Source organism: Lichenostomus cassidix, chromosome 2 (genome assembly GCF_008360975.1).
Source record: "Lichenostomus cassidix isolate B80296 chromosome 2, HeHo_3.0, whole genome shotgun sequence".
NCBI classification, from domain to species: Eukaryota; Metazoa; Chordata; class Aves; order Passeriformes; family Meliphagidae; genus Lichenostomus; species Lichenostomus cassidix.
The window spans coordinates 22,955,769-22,971,720 of NC_139482.1; the positions used below are offsets into that span (position 1 = coordinate 22,955,769).

The window sequence follows — 15,952 nt, forward strand, 5'->3', positions numbered from 1 at the left end:
AGCAGTCTTATTGTAGTTGAAAAGGACTCAGTATTTGATAATCACAGATGGAGTGTACTGGGTAAAGTCATACTAGTTTTTAAAATTTTGAGCAATTCTAAGAATTGCACTTACTTACGAAAGGGTTTTTCTGCAACTCAATTTCCTTTCAAGATTAAATTCTTACATATATTACAGGTATAGGAATTAATTTTTCCACCTAGGTAATCCTTTGAATTTCACAAGACTAAAGATGAGCAGGAATCAGTGAAGAAGAAGTAAAGTTTATTACTGCATAGTCGGGCCATGTTGCTAACAAACCTTCTGCACACAGGTTTGAAGCACCAAGCACTTCTGCTTGCTCTTGTTCTGGGTCTTGTCTGTAGTGTAAATTCAAGGAACTATTCATGCATCTGTTGAAAGTGAGACTTTTGCTCATAGTACTCTGCAGGTGCAGTTTTGGGGCTGCAACAGGGCAAAAAAGGTATATTTAGTAGGATTTTTTAATGCTGATGTGCTGTTGCTTAGGTGCTTGAGCCATTTACTGTCTACTTGGACCTATACAGCACCTCTGGAATTGCACAGGTGAAGCTGAAAGCAGGTTTGGACAAAAGATGGTATTTCTTAGGGATGTGCAAAAGCATGTTTTGTATTTGATATTCAGGTTTTAGACACATATCTGTTAATTTTTCTTGCTGGTCAAGAAATTCTTGAACTTCCTAGAATACAAGAAGCAGATTATTTTCATCAGACTATTTCATTTATCCTGAAGCTCTTTGTTTTTTGGTTTTCTTATTTGAAATGCAGGATGAAATTCCTGGTTCGTCGGTGGCACAGAGTTACAGGTTCTGGTATTCTGACTATCAACAGGGATGTCTTTAACCAGAACACAGGTAAGTCATAGTCCAGTAATGACAGAAAAAATAGTATTTGCAAGTCATATCAGTGCTTGATGGAGATGGTTTTTAATTTGTTTTTTCCTCATGTGGAATGAAGCGGGGGGTGTTCCCTCTTTCTTTTGCTATAATTGTTTGGATTAACCTATTTCTGAGTTTCTATGCTCAGCAGAGACATGAACCTATTTGCTTTCTCTTAAGTTTTGTTTTGCTCCATCATGGGTCAGATTTTTAAAAATACAGAAGTTTTCCCTATGGAGTGTGTTCATGAAAGCAGTTTCAGCTGCGTCATTGGAGTTTTTGTAGGAGATCTGCACTGTGGTCTTCTTCTTAGAGCCAAAAGCTTGTCATTCTTTTGTTACAAGTTTAAGTCTGGGAAATAACAGTTTTCTACTTGCTTTTTTTGTAGGAGTCTAAGGAGGATCAGAAGCTTCTTTATTATTTACTGGGTGTTTAGCACTAAAACCTTTGCTCAGTCTGTGAGAGTTTTCTCATTGGCATCAGTGAGGCCAGGATTTCACCTCTGCATTTCCCTGAGGGAGTCTGAAAGTGGTCTACATTTGTTAAATGCCATTTTTGTGATATCCAAACAGAAGACTCGTATTTGAGATTCCCAGTAGAGTGCAAAAGGTGCAAAAAATAATTTCTAATATTCTGTGTATTTTGTATTTCTAGGTAATGAGTTACGGCCTGATTCATTCTCTGGTGGCATGGATCTTTATGGAGAACAGAGGCATTCCTATAGATCCAGGTCAGGCATGGAGTCTCCTAGATCTCCTGTAAACTTTCAACATAAGTACGTTTGGGGTTTTTTTTTTAATTATTATTCTGTTTCAGACAGTCTAACTAAGTGAAAGCATCAGTGTTTACTGCTAAGGTTTGTAATCTTTGATGCTGTAAGAGGAGGGGCTGCCTCAGGGACCCTCAGCCAAAGGAGGGCAAAAGCAGGGCTCCCCACTGTGGCTGAGGGTCACCCGTTACTGTGGGCTGGAGCAATTGCTGTGGTGTCATGGCCAGAGTGTGGGTGGAAGCTGCTTGGTAGCTCCACTGCTTGTTCTTGTTTAAACCCTTCTGGTTGGCTGCCCTAAGCTGTGATACCAGAAGTATCAGTGAGGCAGATGCCAGTGAAACAAGTTATTTTTCATTAAGTGCAACATTTTTATGAGTTCCATCATCAGCCTTTGATGAGCTTATATGAAGTTGTAAGCTCAGATCTTCACTATCAGATTGTAGCCATTTTTGGATTTCATTTTCATGTAAACCACCTCAATATTTGTATGATCTTAGTTTGTCATGACCATAACAGTTTACATGGAAAAAACTTTATCTCCGCCAGTGTTCATTTTTAATTACAGAGTAATGAGGAGAGGCAGAATCCTGTTAAGATGATGGTGTCCTTGTTGGCACAAGCTTCTTAATAGAAAAGCGACCTTCAATTTACCATGGCTTCTGCTGCAATCTCACTAGGAATTTGCTGGTCAGTCTAAGTCTCAAAAAAAAATGCAGCAACAAATCATGTGCAGTAGAAAGAACAAGCAAGTGAGAAGAGTGGTTTCCCTGGCTTGGGCAGTGTGTGGCAGGGAAGTGAAATGGGTATGATGTGCTGGCTACCACATGGATAAGCTAAGGGGCATGCAGGCCATAAGGTATCCCTACCCTACAGTATTTTGCCATGTTGCTGATACTCTTATTTGAAATTTCCCTTTTTGAAATGGTGTTGTTCTGCCCCTAGGTTCCAGGGGATGCATGCTGATTTAAACCCAGTTTCCTTCGCCTGTCCTCAGCTGCAGAATTACGATCCCGAAAGGGCTCTGACAGATTACATCAATCGTCTGGAGGCACTGCAGAAGCGCCTTGGCAGTGTGCAGTCAGGTAGGGGCTCAGGCACCCTCCCCAGCACCCCTGGGGAGTGCTAGGCACACTGCCAAGTGGATGCTGGTTCTCTGAGATACACAACAACTTTGATTTTATCCATTTTCAGTCCTAAACAAGAGGCATTTCTGAGCTGTAGCAATAAGCTGTATTAAAAGATTGTAAAATTCTTTGAAAAGAGATACAAGCATGCTTTAATTATACATTTTGAGTTTATTGGTAACACTTCACTCTCCCTGATCTCTAATGAACGTGCAGCAAGGATTCAGTTGGTATCTCAGAGTTTTAGTTATATGGAGAAAAATGTACCCAGAAGATTGGGATGTGGAAGAGGAATTTCTTCTACTGCTTTGATTACAGAAGTTACAGTCAATTTGTCCCATAGATGATGGCAATTTTTGTGCTGCAAGAGGAATACAGCAAGAAACTTGTCAGAACAATGAGATGAAATTTATCAAACTTGAGTTTTGAAGTTACTGTGTTTAAGTCTTCCCCAGCATTTGGGGAAGTTTTGTTCTTAAAATATTTGATCTTTAAAAGTCCCTATTCAGTGATTTCCCATGTAAAATCTTTTGTCCTTATTCAGCTGAGTATACTTGTTCCAAGTAATTCTGATGACAATTTTTCTCCATCTTACAGGTTCAACTTCATACACTCAGTTGCACATGGGTATAAGAAGATAATAATACCTTTCAACATCTCCACCACTGGCAGTGATGCTAACAGATTGCCTTCTGTAAATCTGTGCTCTTTCTGTGCTTTTGTATAATGTGTATATTGTGGGACCAATATGAACACAGCTATACGATTGTATACAGTTCCATCCTGGCACAACCCACAAGACTGGGATTTATGTATGTAGGCACTTTGTGTTCATGAAAAAAACAACAACAAAACCCGAACAAAATAAATACCCAAACAACCCTCCCCCAAAAAAAGCCCCCAAACCCAAAACAAAAAACCCTACCATTAAATTACATGTATATTTGTGGAATGCTAATTTAAATGATTAACTTATGAAGTGTGTATTTATCAAAAGGGTGCGAAGATGAAACTTGTGTATTAATTAAATTGAGCTACATTCAGCAAAGTTTACTTGCACTTTTTCTGGCAAGGCTACTGAAGTTACATTGACTCTCATAATATTTGCTACTGGCAGTGCAGACAGAATATCACTTGTAGAGACCTATTTTTGTAATGGTAGAAGTTTTGAATTTTATGGGTATTTTGTCAAAGTACTGAAATAAACATGACTTCATGCTTCTAACTGTGTTCAAGAACTGCTTCCTTATTCACTTGGAACAGATTGCTCCTGCCTGAGTTCCTCCTGCTTGTAGTGGCTGCAGCTTTACTTTGTACAGATTCCAAAGCACTGCTATCAAAGAGAGGGACAGGGACAAGCCTGGCTTCTGCAGACCCTGGTCACATCTGACAGGGCTGGGAGGGAAGATCCTGTCCTCCCTCAGCTGCTGTGACTGATAAAAACTCAAGGTTTTAGAACAGTTACACTGAGTTTAGACCAAGAAAGACAGGACAAAGCCCTTGTTACACTGAGCACTGCTGAAGGAGGCATGACCCCACTCCAAGTGAGAGGTACAAATTTACTGATGAAACCTTTTCATCAGTATGAAAAAATAACTGACAGGGTTGAGCACAAGAAACTTCACCAAGAAATTTGTTTATAAATTTAATTCAAAATTCCTGTGAGCAAGAGCTCATTACCATTTATCATTAGCACTCTTGAACCAAATACCATTTAACAATCCTGCATGAGTCAGTATAAACCCAGACAACATTCAGCTATTTCACTCAATTTGTGACCCTTTTATACACAAATACGTTATTTACAAAATTCATGTTGTTGGTATCTTCATACTGTTACTTTCACACTTTACATTAAGCTTCCAGAGATCACTATTTTCAAACATTTTTTAGGGAATTACTTGTTGCTTTCTGAACATACATAAGCATTTCACAGCTACTTCAAGTTAGACAGTTAACTGGCTCATTCGTGAGAAGACTTACCTGTGAACATTTTGAACTCTGCCTCCCACTTAGCTGTACAGTAATATTTTTGTAAATCAGTGAAGACCATCCCTCACTTGCTTGGAACAGAATCATAAATGCCAGAGGAAGGGCACCAAGTTGAGTCCCCTGTGGTACCTGTTCCCTGATGGCTTTGCTGTAATTGGCTACATAGACAAGGTAGGCAGCCTTGCCCCTTGGTTATCTGGGGAAAGTAATCTTCAATTATTTTTCAAAAGCAAAGAGTTCCACTTGTAGAAATTATTTTTTTCTTCATTAAAGATCTGGCATGCACCTTAAAAGTGTTACATCAATAGAAAAGACATTTTTGCTTTAAAAATGCAATGAGAAAATTGTAGAACAAGCAATTATACACAGCAGCAGTAAATGGTGTGGACAAACAAAACAAATGCAAAGACTTTGCATTTGGTAGCCTATTGTTGCTTTCCTAAGGGTAGATGCATCAGCTTCCATTTGCCACTCATTCTGTCACAATTTTATTCAGGAGTCTGTTAGTTCACACAACTTAAATAGGTAAGGTTTTAGCACCAGAATTTACAGTGACCGCCTCTTGTATCTGATAACAGGGTTATTAGGTGTGTGGATCATTGTTGTGTAATTTATAGTTGGAAAATAGTCATTGACGAGATCGAATTCATACAAACGAAGCAAAGTAGACCAAATGGTCTTAATTTGAACGTAAGCAAAGTTTTCTCCAATGCAGCGATGACGGCCTAGAAGGAAAGCAAATAAAATGCAGTTAGAGTATTTTATTAAATGCCCTTTGACAATCAGCTAACTTCAGAAGTTTTATGCAGACAGTAGTTGCCCATTTCTAAACAATCTGAGGCCCTGATGTTGCACATACCCCATTCTGTAACTCCATCCAAGTCTTATTTTTCTAAGTTGTCACTGCATAAATCAGACAAGTAAGTGGAATGAGATTGTGCTGTTCTGTCCCCACTAGAAAGCATTAATTTATGTATCAGCAAAGAAGCATTTGCAACACTGAGAAATGAGATCAGCTGTAACCTCATCACAGCAATATGTGCAAACTGTTCTGGAAGCTGGGACTCTGCAGACTTCTGCTCTGCCTTCAGCTGAACTTGTGTTACCAGGTTCATCCTTGACTTGAAAAGATTTGAGTCAGACATCACTCCTGCTAACCTAAAGGTGTTTTGATTACTGCTGTGAGAGATATATACAGCTGTGACTAATGCAGAACTATCAACTCAATTCTTTTAACAGGACTTTCACAGTAAGAAAACTTTCAGGCAGAAACAGAAAAAAAGAGATCTGTTCTCAGATGCTGCAGTGTGCAGAGGTGCTGTGGAGATGGCCTGTGTGAGCTACCTCAGCACAGCCTCACTCAGGAAGGTGGTGTGTTCCTACTCACCAGCACCAAAGGGAATGTATGCAAACTTCTCTCCAGCTGCTGGGTTATCTTGGAGATACCTGTCAGGCTTGAAGTCTAGAGCATTATTCCAGGAGTCTCTGAGTCTGTGGTTAACCGTGGGAGAGACACACACTTGATGGCCAGGGGGAATATTGTATCCAGCAACAGTCTACGAGGGAAAAGACAAGACCTCACACATCACAAAATGTCTCAATTTTTCTGTATAAAGTGTTGCCTGAAGTGTTACATCGTGAGGCTTTAATTTCAAGAGATTTTGGCCAAGTGTGTTTAAAATTAATGCAACCTAACACTTTCTCTCTTAATTGTATGGGACACAGTGTTCAAGTAGTTGCAGAAACCTTCAAGCTGCTTAATAAGGCTGGCAATTCTACAAGGAGATTTTTTTTTTAATTAATAAACTTAAAATTTATTGAAAGCCATTGTCATTGAAGGGACATAGTTAAAAAAGAGTATTTGAATTTTTTTATGTGGTACCTTATTTGTACAAACAGCAAGTTTTCTTTAAGATTTACCTAGCTTGTACTAAGTACCAAATTTTTCCATGACAGCAATTAAAAATACCTGGCAAACAAAAACACTATTAACAGTGGCACCAAACTAAGCTCAAATAAGACTCATAGCTACAAGAAAGGGTCAGTTTTGCTGAAGAACACTGCATATGGCTGTTCCCAGGTCCCAGAGCCTGCCAGGCAGAACAACTCCTATTCCCTCGGCCTCTCACCACAAGCACTGCAGCCCCCTCCTGTCCCAGTGGCTCCCTGCTTGTTTCACTTCATCAGTATCTTACTTGCCCCCTCTTGGGGGCTGGAGGGTCCAAAACTGGACACAATTCCAGATAAAGGTAACAAATACCAAGTCCAAGGTATTAATTGCTTTCCTCACTCAACTCAGGCTACACTACCACTGACAGAACCCCAGACTGCCATCAGCTTTCCTTCCTGCCAGCAAACAGTGGTCACTTGTGTTTCCTTCTGCCAGTCAGGGTAGCTCTGACCTGGACTGTTGCTGCTGCAGTGAAATCAGCTCCAAAAAGCATCCTCACCTGGGGAGTTCTGGCCATTCTCATCATGGTCATTATAGGAGGTCTAAGCCTTAAAGTTTCTTTCAGACAGCGATCCAGCAAACTAAGATCCTTGAGCTGAAAAATACGGATAAAATTATGTATCAAAATATAGCCAAGTTTTTTCAACACAAAAAAATGCTATTTTATATAATGTAAAAACAAATTTTAAAAAAATCAAAGAGTAAGCAGCTCATATTTATATGTACTTTATTAGCTACACCGACAATTTCTTTTTTTTCCATTTGATTCAATTAAGAAGGAAAAAATCACTGGCCAGTGCAATCAAATACAAGTAGTGTCTTAGTGATCTCTCTCATGAGTATTTTTTGTAACATGATTAAAGAACAATGTCACACTGCATTGCTCTCCTCAGTGGGAATATGCAGATCTTCCTGTTCTACAGAACATAATTTATTACATGGACATAGGAACTGCAATTTCCCTAATAAACACTGATTAAAAAAACAGTGTCAAGCTGCAAATTTACTTGTACAGGAAGAGGGAATGTACTGACAAACAGTTATCACATTCATGTTTGATGATCTTCTGATTTTTTTCCAAATAAGCATCTAAAAGTATAAAAATACCCATCAGGACTATAGGAACATACAAACCTGGTCATAAGTTAAGGGTGGCAAGTCATCCCCACACACTGCTTTCTGTTCTGCATAGCACTGTTCCTGTATGGGTTTGTCTCTGGCGAGGAAGAAGCCGAGCCAGGCGCTGGTGGTGGAGGATGTGTGCTGCCCTGCCAGCAGCAGCCCGATCAGCATTCCCGCGATTTCATCGTCCGTCAGCGCGCGGCCGTCCCTGCATCCAGGGCAGCAGAGTTAGAGCTTCGTTTGGTTTCATTATTTAGCACTGCTGCTTATACAGTAGCATTTACAATTTCTTCTAATATACTCCTTACACCTACTCTTTCACTGCCTACCCTTAAATAGAGAGGCAAAAGATCTAAGGGTAGGGACAAGGGAGAACAGAGGGAGACAGACTCTAGGAGCCTTAAAAAATATCATTCCCCAACAGCCAGCAAAGAGAAAGGGAACAACCTCAGCCACCTCTTGACCACCGATGAAAATCTCAGAAATCTGAATTACCATTGACAAGTGAAGTTTTAAACCAGTTTTTAAGAATACAACTAGGACAAATTGCATGTAACAAAACCAATTCAGAACATGAGGGAGTATTTCTTGGGTTTTGGTAGTTAGTTTTAACTAAAGAGCTCAAAGCTGAAGTAAATCTTCAAGTCTTTAAACCCTTGCCTTACTTGTATGAAGCATCAAGTAGAGTTTGGAGCATGTCATCCTCCTTTTCCTCAGACTTTCGACGTTTCTGGATAACCTTGTAGAAAATATTCTTGATTTCTCTGTGTGCTCGATCTCTACGCCTGTGATTCAAAACACTTCCATTAGCAACTTTATACAATGTAACACAAAATACTTATAAGGATTTATTGGGATGTCTAGAATAGCTTCCAAACAAGAAAGGGTGGGGATGGGGGGCGATCCAAACAACAGTGATGTTTAAATAAAATGCTGAAGTTGCTTCCTCTGTTATTCCTGGTACCTGAAGCTGGGCAGAGGCAGCCAGCCGGGCAGAAGCCAAGCAGCGTGAGTGAAACCCCCATCCAGATCGGCATACAGCTGAGCCACCTTCTCGTTCAGCAAGCCTCTGATTTCTTTCCCATGTAAGCAATGACTTGCTGTCAAAATGATAAGTTCTGAAAGGGCTTCAAAAAGGTCTGAGGAAAGATTTGAAAAACATTACTGAAAGCGCTTCTCAGGTGAGATGTTGCATTTTACAGGTTATCATTTTTATTTTGTGTAAGTAAAAAATAGGTAACTGGACATAGATTAATAATTTAGAGTTTTGGGTTGTTTTACTAGGAGAATAAAGCAGCCAATTTAAAATTTCTATGTCTTATCAGATGTCTCTTCAAACAATTTTTTTATTAGATCACTGACTTCAACTTGTTTTTTCTAAGATATTTCTTTCTAGACATTTTTGTAGCAGAGTTGGTAATTCTCCCAAAGCAAGCCATGCATCACAAGCTCAATCCTAATAAATGTAAGTCATACGAAGATTTAACTCTGAAATCCAAATCCATGTTTTGTTGCTTACTGAATTATTTTTACATAGTAGTATTTATACACTTAAATATCAATTTATATATTACCATGTTAATAACTATATTACATATAAATAATATAAATTTAAAATAATTCAATATATTAAAATGTGATATTATATAAATTTTACGCATTTAAATATAAATATAAATATGCGTGTTTAAATAATATTTGACACTGTTATGTAACTGGGAGCTTGCAACAATGACGAATGGCAAGTTGGGAAAGGGGGGAAATATCAATTTCACTTAGGCCACTAACCCAACCCTATCAGCTTCAAAAATGCAGTTTTTCACTACAGAAACTCCCAGAGCTAAGACCTTTAACACAGGCTCTCTAGGGAGTCAGAGCAGCAGCTTTTCCCAGGGACTAGGCAGTGGTTACACTGAGCTGACTGGTACCATCCAGAGCACAACAAGTGCACTATGAGCTGACTAAGAAAGCAAAATTAAGATAGTCCTTCATTCCTTCCAGTGATTTTCTGAGCAGCTTTATTCTCCAATAGCCTTGATTTTAAAAAAATCTGTATTTTCTCTCTTCTGATGTTCAGTACACTTTTACCTATGTAATTTTAAATTTTTTTAATATTGCAGTACATCATTTACAAAAATATACTGTATTGGCCTTAATTACTTCCTGGAAAATTGGAGGAAAAATTATTCTGATCTTGCTTACTTTTCTCTCCACTCTCTCCCCATGCTTTGAAATACTCCTTTGTTTCTTCTTCAATCACAGATACATGCTGTCTAAATTGGGCAATGTTTAGCCCAGTTTTAAGCATCTTCTTCTGTTCCAAAAATACCTAAAAGAACCAAGACAGAAAAAGCAATCAGTACAAGAATCGTTATATTAATGTAATTAAAACTTACTAACATTTGTGCTATAAGAACATCCAGAAGTAAACAGAGATTATGATTAGGACTGCAGGGTACAGCAGATACTCAGTTTTAAGTAATGGGTAACATGTTTTGCCCCTTCTTAGTGTTTCAAGCAATAGATCAGAAACATCCAACTAAAATAATAGCTCAAAGGAGCTGCAGTTCTCTCTTTTGGAGTACCAAATAAAAAATTATTTTAGTATCTTCATTAAGCTTTAGCCCTGAAGATAGATTCAGAGTTCTATTGTGGAATAAACTTTAGTTATACAATCACAAACATAACCAGCGCCGTCTTTGCAAAGTCTGGATTCAGCCTGTGCTCCCTGACATGCAGCCTCCTTGCTTTCTCTGCCTCTTCTGTGTTCTGTCAGGCAGAAGGACCCCTGGACTAGAGATGATCCTTTCTTTCACAGAGGAAGTCAGACACAGAAGCAGGAGGCAAAGTGCTTCCTAAGAAAATAGTGAGTTTCACACCCTTCTCACCTCTTCCTCTTATCTGTACAGATTCATAGCTAACAAACCTAAAGGTGAAAAGCCCTTCATTAGATGAGAACCATTCCATGAATTGACAGGACATCAACTCAGAAAATCATTCATTTGATTTTTAAGCCCAAATGATGAATGAGACATCTGTCCAATAGCTCTGCACTGTACCATAAGTAATACACCAAGAACTGTCTTCCCACCAAGGGCTCCTGCAGGTACGATACAGAACAAAAGGCCTCAAAAGAAAGGCTACTTCCTAGAAGCTTCTGTTTTGAGAATGCAGTGGGGACCCCAGCAGTCTGTCAGAGGGTACACATGCCACACAGCAAAGAGACATGCACATTTTCCCTTGCAACATGCTAGCCAGTCTCCAGCTTGTTGGAGACAGGAGTGCCACACAGGAGTGAACACATCCTCTGCCACTGCTGCTCCTCTCAACAAAAAACTATCTGCAAGAGGCTTGGAAGGAGGAGACAGAGTGAAAAAGAGTTGGTATATTGACTATGGATATTAGGAAACAATTACCAGAACCACTGGTAAATCAGCAACTTACTCATTTTTAAGAGTGGTGGTTCTTCTAAATACGTGCCTGAAAGTCATGGTCAGAATGAAGAGATACTTAGCAGCTTAAGCAGAGAGAAGAGCCTCAAAAGGAACTTCAGGATGACCCATCAATTGTAGAATGCCAATGAAATTTTCCATGACTCTCTAAATGCCTTCCCATTATACGTCTGAAATAAATCGTGTTAGTGACACTATGCAAACAAACCAGCTCACCTCTAGCAGAGTGCTACCCCTCTAGCTTCACAGAGGGAAACCACAGATAATCCGTGTCAGAAATAATTTAAATGTTGGTAGCAAGTTCCCTGCATCTCCTCTGTGGAAAAAGACTAATATTTGTGGGGAAAAGGCAATTTTCTGAGGAATCTGAATCTGTAGAGATAAGTCCTTCTGGTATCAAAGGTATGAATTAAGTAGACTTATCCACACACACCCAAGGCTTATTGAGTAATATGAAAAGATTCATCTCTTGACTAAAGCAGAACTCAAGCACACTCTAGGGAAAAAGAAAACCTAGGGTAACTCTATAAAAAAAGCCTAATTTCAGAAAAAAAGAAAAAAAAACTGTGTGTGGTGGGCCAGTGAGGTAGGCCTTAATCATCCCTATATGCCTAAAGTATGTGGTTGTAAGAAATGCCCATTTCCGAGGAGCTTACAGAAAATTCAATAAAAGTCCTGATGGATAAGATTAGATCCCATCAAAGAACTAGCTCTTGCATGAAGACGCACATTCAAATCCATCGACGAACTGAAGAGCATGAAAGCAGAAGTCAAAGCAGCTGTAACAAGTTGGCAAACTTTCATAGAATTAAGGACAGACCATGAACTTTCAAGTTTCAAGCAGACATCCTGTGACAGTCAGAATCCACAGAACAAGAACATCACAGTGAAAGTCTGGCCAAATCTTAGCAGTTTGTGATTCACAGACACTTTTCTGAAACTCATATATACCAAAGAACAGGGAAAATGTATTGCAGACAATCATGCACCCTCCATACTCCAGCAGCTGCAGAAGTGATTCACAGCTCCTTCCCTGAGTTTTAAAAGAAGACCTCCAACTACCCAAACTTGTAGAAACAGGTCTGTTGGAATGGTCCCACTTATGGAAGAGATATCCTAGGACACACCTAGGAGGTAAGAAATTACCTCCTACTTGTTATCCAAGCTGCACACCTGGTTTCTTCTCACAGGGGTGAGAGGAGCTATGCAAATCCATCAAGTGGAAAAGAACTTACCACCCAACCAACCAATCCTCCCCTGAAACTGCCTATCCATGATTTAGTACTTCCTGACAAAGAAGGAGACAACCAAGTTCTCCTTTACCTATTTCGAAAGTAGCAAGTTGTAGGTAGTTAGCTGCATATGAGATTTCCAAAAGAATGGGGTAAGAACAATATGCAAATTCTGTGGATTGTGGCAAAATGCCAGCGTGGAAGCAAAGAGAGTAGTGATTACTGCCCCTAAGCCACATCATTAACAGGACAACAAGCACAGCACGTAGGCAGGGATAAATGAAGAGGCATGATAAGGAAAACAATTTAATTGATGGTCACAGAAACAAGTCAAATGACTGGCATTTATACAAACAAAATGAGGCCAAAACTGAAAATCCAAAGGTAAAGTATATCACAGTGCTGCTTCTGCCCCCCAACTACTCTGCCATACAACATGCACTGAACATAGAGTGTTCAGTGGACCAAGTGTGGCCACAGAAAAGTTGGCTTCTGCAGTTTGAGAGTCTGATGTGACAGACCACCCTCACAAACAAGAAGGCAGCCAATGCTTTGCTCAGATACAATGCCACAGGACACAGCCCCTGTGCTCCATGCAGACTGTATTCTGCAAACATACACAGAATGATTTCTGTCTGAGCAAGACAAACCTTACGGTGCAAACTGTTAAATTATTACTGCCATGTGTAGATTTGGTATGGCATAAATGGAAGGTTATCACTCTTGGGGCTTTCTCAGAAGAAAGACCTAAAGTTGCTTGAAGGCAAGAGTGAGCTGCACAGAGCAGCATGCTGCAAGTGAAGTAAAAAGTGACTCACTTACTAATTTTTTCCTCTGTGATGAGATTAGATGGTTTCAAGAACAAAAGATAACATCCAGAATGACAAATGGCTAGGTGGTAAAGAAAGCAACCTGAACATGCTCAGTCTTGATTATGCAGATCAGACTACCTAGTGCAATATGCCATCGTTGTGTATGAACACAACCCCATCACACAGAGCCAAGAGCTCAGGGCTGCCCACTCAGCATTCAAACTGCACTGCTTTTCTACTCATATGATATTTAAAATACAAACCGCATTAGGGACGTCATAGGCAACTCCTCTGCCAAAAACTGGTGTAGTTAACCGAGAGTACACATCCTCTGCATTCAAATCTTCGTTTTTACTATTGAAGAGTAGAGCAGCAGCATCACTACCCAGTAAGTATGTGAATGTCTTGCCAACCATAGTGAAACTGAAGACAGGCCCATACTAAGAGAGAGAATAAAAAAAAAAAATTTATTTTAAATAAGAACACCAATCATTAAATCCCTATCTCTGTGTACAGTCTTTCATAAAGTACTTTTTCTCCTAAGAAGTATCCAGAGATTTACTAAAGATAAAAATATTTTAAACCAGATTTAAATTCTGTTCTCAATGTACATACTAGTGATATCTAATGTTATAATGACCACATGTGAACGTGCACATTTTAAAACCATTTATTTCAGAAAACATAAATAAAAGATCAGTCACACTAAAAAAATTAGCAGAGAGATTGCAGCACATATTGACTCCAGTAATCTACAAACACTGTCTCAAATAATTCTGGATGTGGAGTTATGCATAGATATTTAGGGGCAAATAAGATTTTGAAGTTTAAAAGACATCTCCAGCAGCCCTTCATGCACCAGACTTGGCTTTGTCTAAGCTAACCAAGCTAAGATTTAAGTTTATAACTCTAGATAGTTTCAGACAATGGGAAACAGCTTGATAAATCTAATTTAATTTGAATTAAGGCTCTACTGATTTAGTTAATTTCTTCTGGGCTGTTAAACAATATAAAAACTACTGAGATTTTATACACCAGTTCTTTTAATGTCAGAGAGGCCTTAAAATTCATCAAGCTGCCTACAGAGGTCAGCTACATTCCAGCCTCGTCACAGATTATAAAGAATGTGATTAAAAGTTACCAATTACAGCAAGAAATAGTATCATGAAAATGGCTTTTTAATTAACCCGTGATTCAGCTATGAGTATTACCCAAATGCACAAGCCTATTTTGACATGTGAATCACAAGAGAGAGCTCAGAAAACACTACTGCTACATGAAGAGATCTGAAGATCCCAGAGCCTACTGTGCACACTCCATTCCATATTTGAGGTGGTAAATGAGAAAGAACCGATTTTAAACAGGTGCTAGTCATGTGGGAAAACATACCTTGTCATAAGCATTTTCCAAAAATTCAATGGGACTTTTTCCAAATGCGATTGCATGGCCAAGGAAAGGGATGCCTGATGAAATAAAAGGTGGATAGTTCTGCGGAAGAAAGAGGAAAATAATTACTGAGTTTTCTTCAGAGATTATCACAGAATCATGAACAAATAGCATATCCTGAGCTGGAAGGGCCCCACAAGGGCTGAAGCCCAGCTCCTGGCCCTGCACAGGACCATCCCAGGGGCACAGCATGTGTCTGAGAGAGTTGTTCTAATGCTGCTTGAACTCTGCTAGGCTTGATACTCTGACCACTTCCCTGGCATGTCCCAGCGCCCAAAAGTAATCAAATCATGCCCATTTACATCAAAACTAACCATATAGGAAGTTTTATACATGTTTGTTTAAGCTCCTTTGTGAAAAGGCCAACTTTAAAAAAATACTCAGATGTTCTGATAGAACTATATCTAAAAGCAGCAAGCGTTAAAATAAAGTGAATATGATTAACATTCTCATACGCTGCCTCTGAATGTAGAGCACAAGGATACTGCAACCGAAAAGCAGGCAGTCAGGAACGAAACAGCGCTGGACGGCTTGTCACACGGGCCCCGCAAGCAACTTCAGGTAGCATCGGGTTCCATACATATGCGAGCGCCTTCCTGTAAGCTCCATGGATGGAGCAGTACCGGGAACGGGAACGCCCTTAGCCTCCGCTGCCCGCGGTCCAACCAGCCGGGCGAGGGCGAAGCCAGCGCAGCTCCGCAGAAGGCGCCCCGGGGAGCTGCTGGAGCGCCGCTCGCCGCCGAACTACCGCTCCCGTCCGCCCGCACTGCTTCCCCGGCAGGGCTGTCCCGCGGCCAGCGCACCTCTGCTCCCCCGGCTGCCCCGGCCCGCGGGCATCGTCCCCCTGACAGCGGCCCCCGCCCCGGCCCCGCCACCCCGGCGCTCACCTTCTGCTTGGAGCCGAGGTGCCGCCGGTACCCCAGCTGGAACAGGTAGCCGAGGCTGAGCGCGAAGGCGGAGGCGGCCAGCACCAGGGACAGGGGGTTGCCGACGGCCACCCTCTCCAGCAGGGACCCACCGACCTCCATCAGGCTCAGCATCTTCTCGGCGCCCGCCGCCATCCGCCGTGGCTCCGCGGGGCAGGGCGGCGCGGCGCGGCAGGGCCGAGCTGATCCGAGCCCGAGCCACCGCCCCGCCGCTGGGCTGATCTCTGCCC

General features: G+C 40.6%; 2 protein-coding genes across 7 annotated transcripts in view; one reads left to right on the top strand and one right to left on the bottom strand.

Moving 5' to 3' along the window:
- AKAP9 (A-kinase anchoring protein 9) overlaps positions 1-4,014 on the top strand; it is a 107,296-nt gene extending 103,282 nt beyond the window's left edge. For 5 of the 6 annotated variants that reach the window (XM_085050694.1, XM_085050695.1, XM_085050697.1 and 2 more), the window contains 4 exons: positions 787-872; positions 1,551-1,671; positions 2,608-2,747; positions 3,387-4,014. In XM_085050694.1, coding sequence (XP_084906820.1) covers positions 787-872; positions 1,551-1,671; positions 2,608-2,747; positions 3,387-3,430 — 391 coding nt within the window. In that variant the 3' untranslated portion in view covers positions 3,431-4,014. The remainder of the gene's footprint in view (positions 1-786; positions 873-1,550; positions 1,672-2,607; positions 2,748-3,386) is intronic. The other variant, XM_085050696.1, reaches the window with a different exon arrangement.
- A 395-nt stretch (positions 4,015-4,409) lies between these two features.
- Positions 4,410-15,913, bottom strand: CYP51A1 (cytochrome P450 family 51 subfamily A member 1). Its single transcript, XM_085050700.1, has 10 exons — positions 15,684-15,913; positions 14,740-14,838; positions 13,614-13,790; positions 10,057-10,183; positions 8,819-8,993; positions 8,520-8,639; positions 7,867-8,062; positions 7,232-7,327; positions 6,169-6,337; positions 4,410-5,506 (listed from the first exon to the last, which is right to left on the bottom strand). Exons 1-10 carry the CDS (start codon positions 15,855-15,857, stop codon positions 5,328-5,330), a joined length of 1,512 nt encoding a protein of 503 aa, XP_084906826.1. The 5' UTR covers positions 15,858-15,913; the 3' UTR covers positions 4,410-5,327.
- Between the last annotated feature and the right edge of the window lie 39 nt (positions 15,914-15,952).

Excerpts from the sequence above, each read along its gene's own strand:
- CYP51A1 (XM_085050700.1), bottom strand. The coding sequence starts at position 15,857 with ATGGCGGCGGGCGCCGAGAAGATGCTGAGCCTGATGGAGGTCGGTGGG. Across the intron at positions 8,994-10,056 it reads GGGAGAGAGTGGAGAGAAAA|ACCTTTTTGAAGCCCTTTCA; the intron begins GTAAGCAAGATC and ends ATCTTTCCTCAG. Across the intron at positions 6,338-7,231 it reads GAATGGCCAGAACTCCCCAG|ACTGTTGCTGGATACAATAT; the intron begins GTGAGGATGCTT and ends TTTCCCTCGTAG.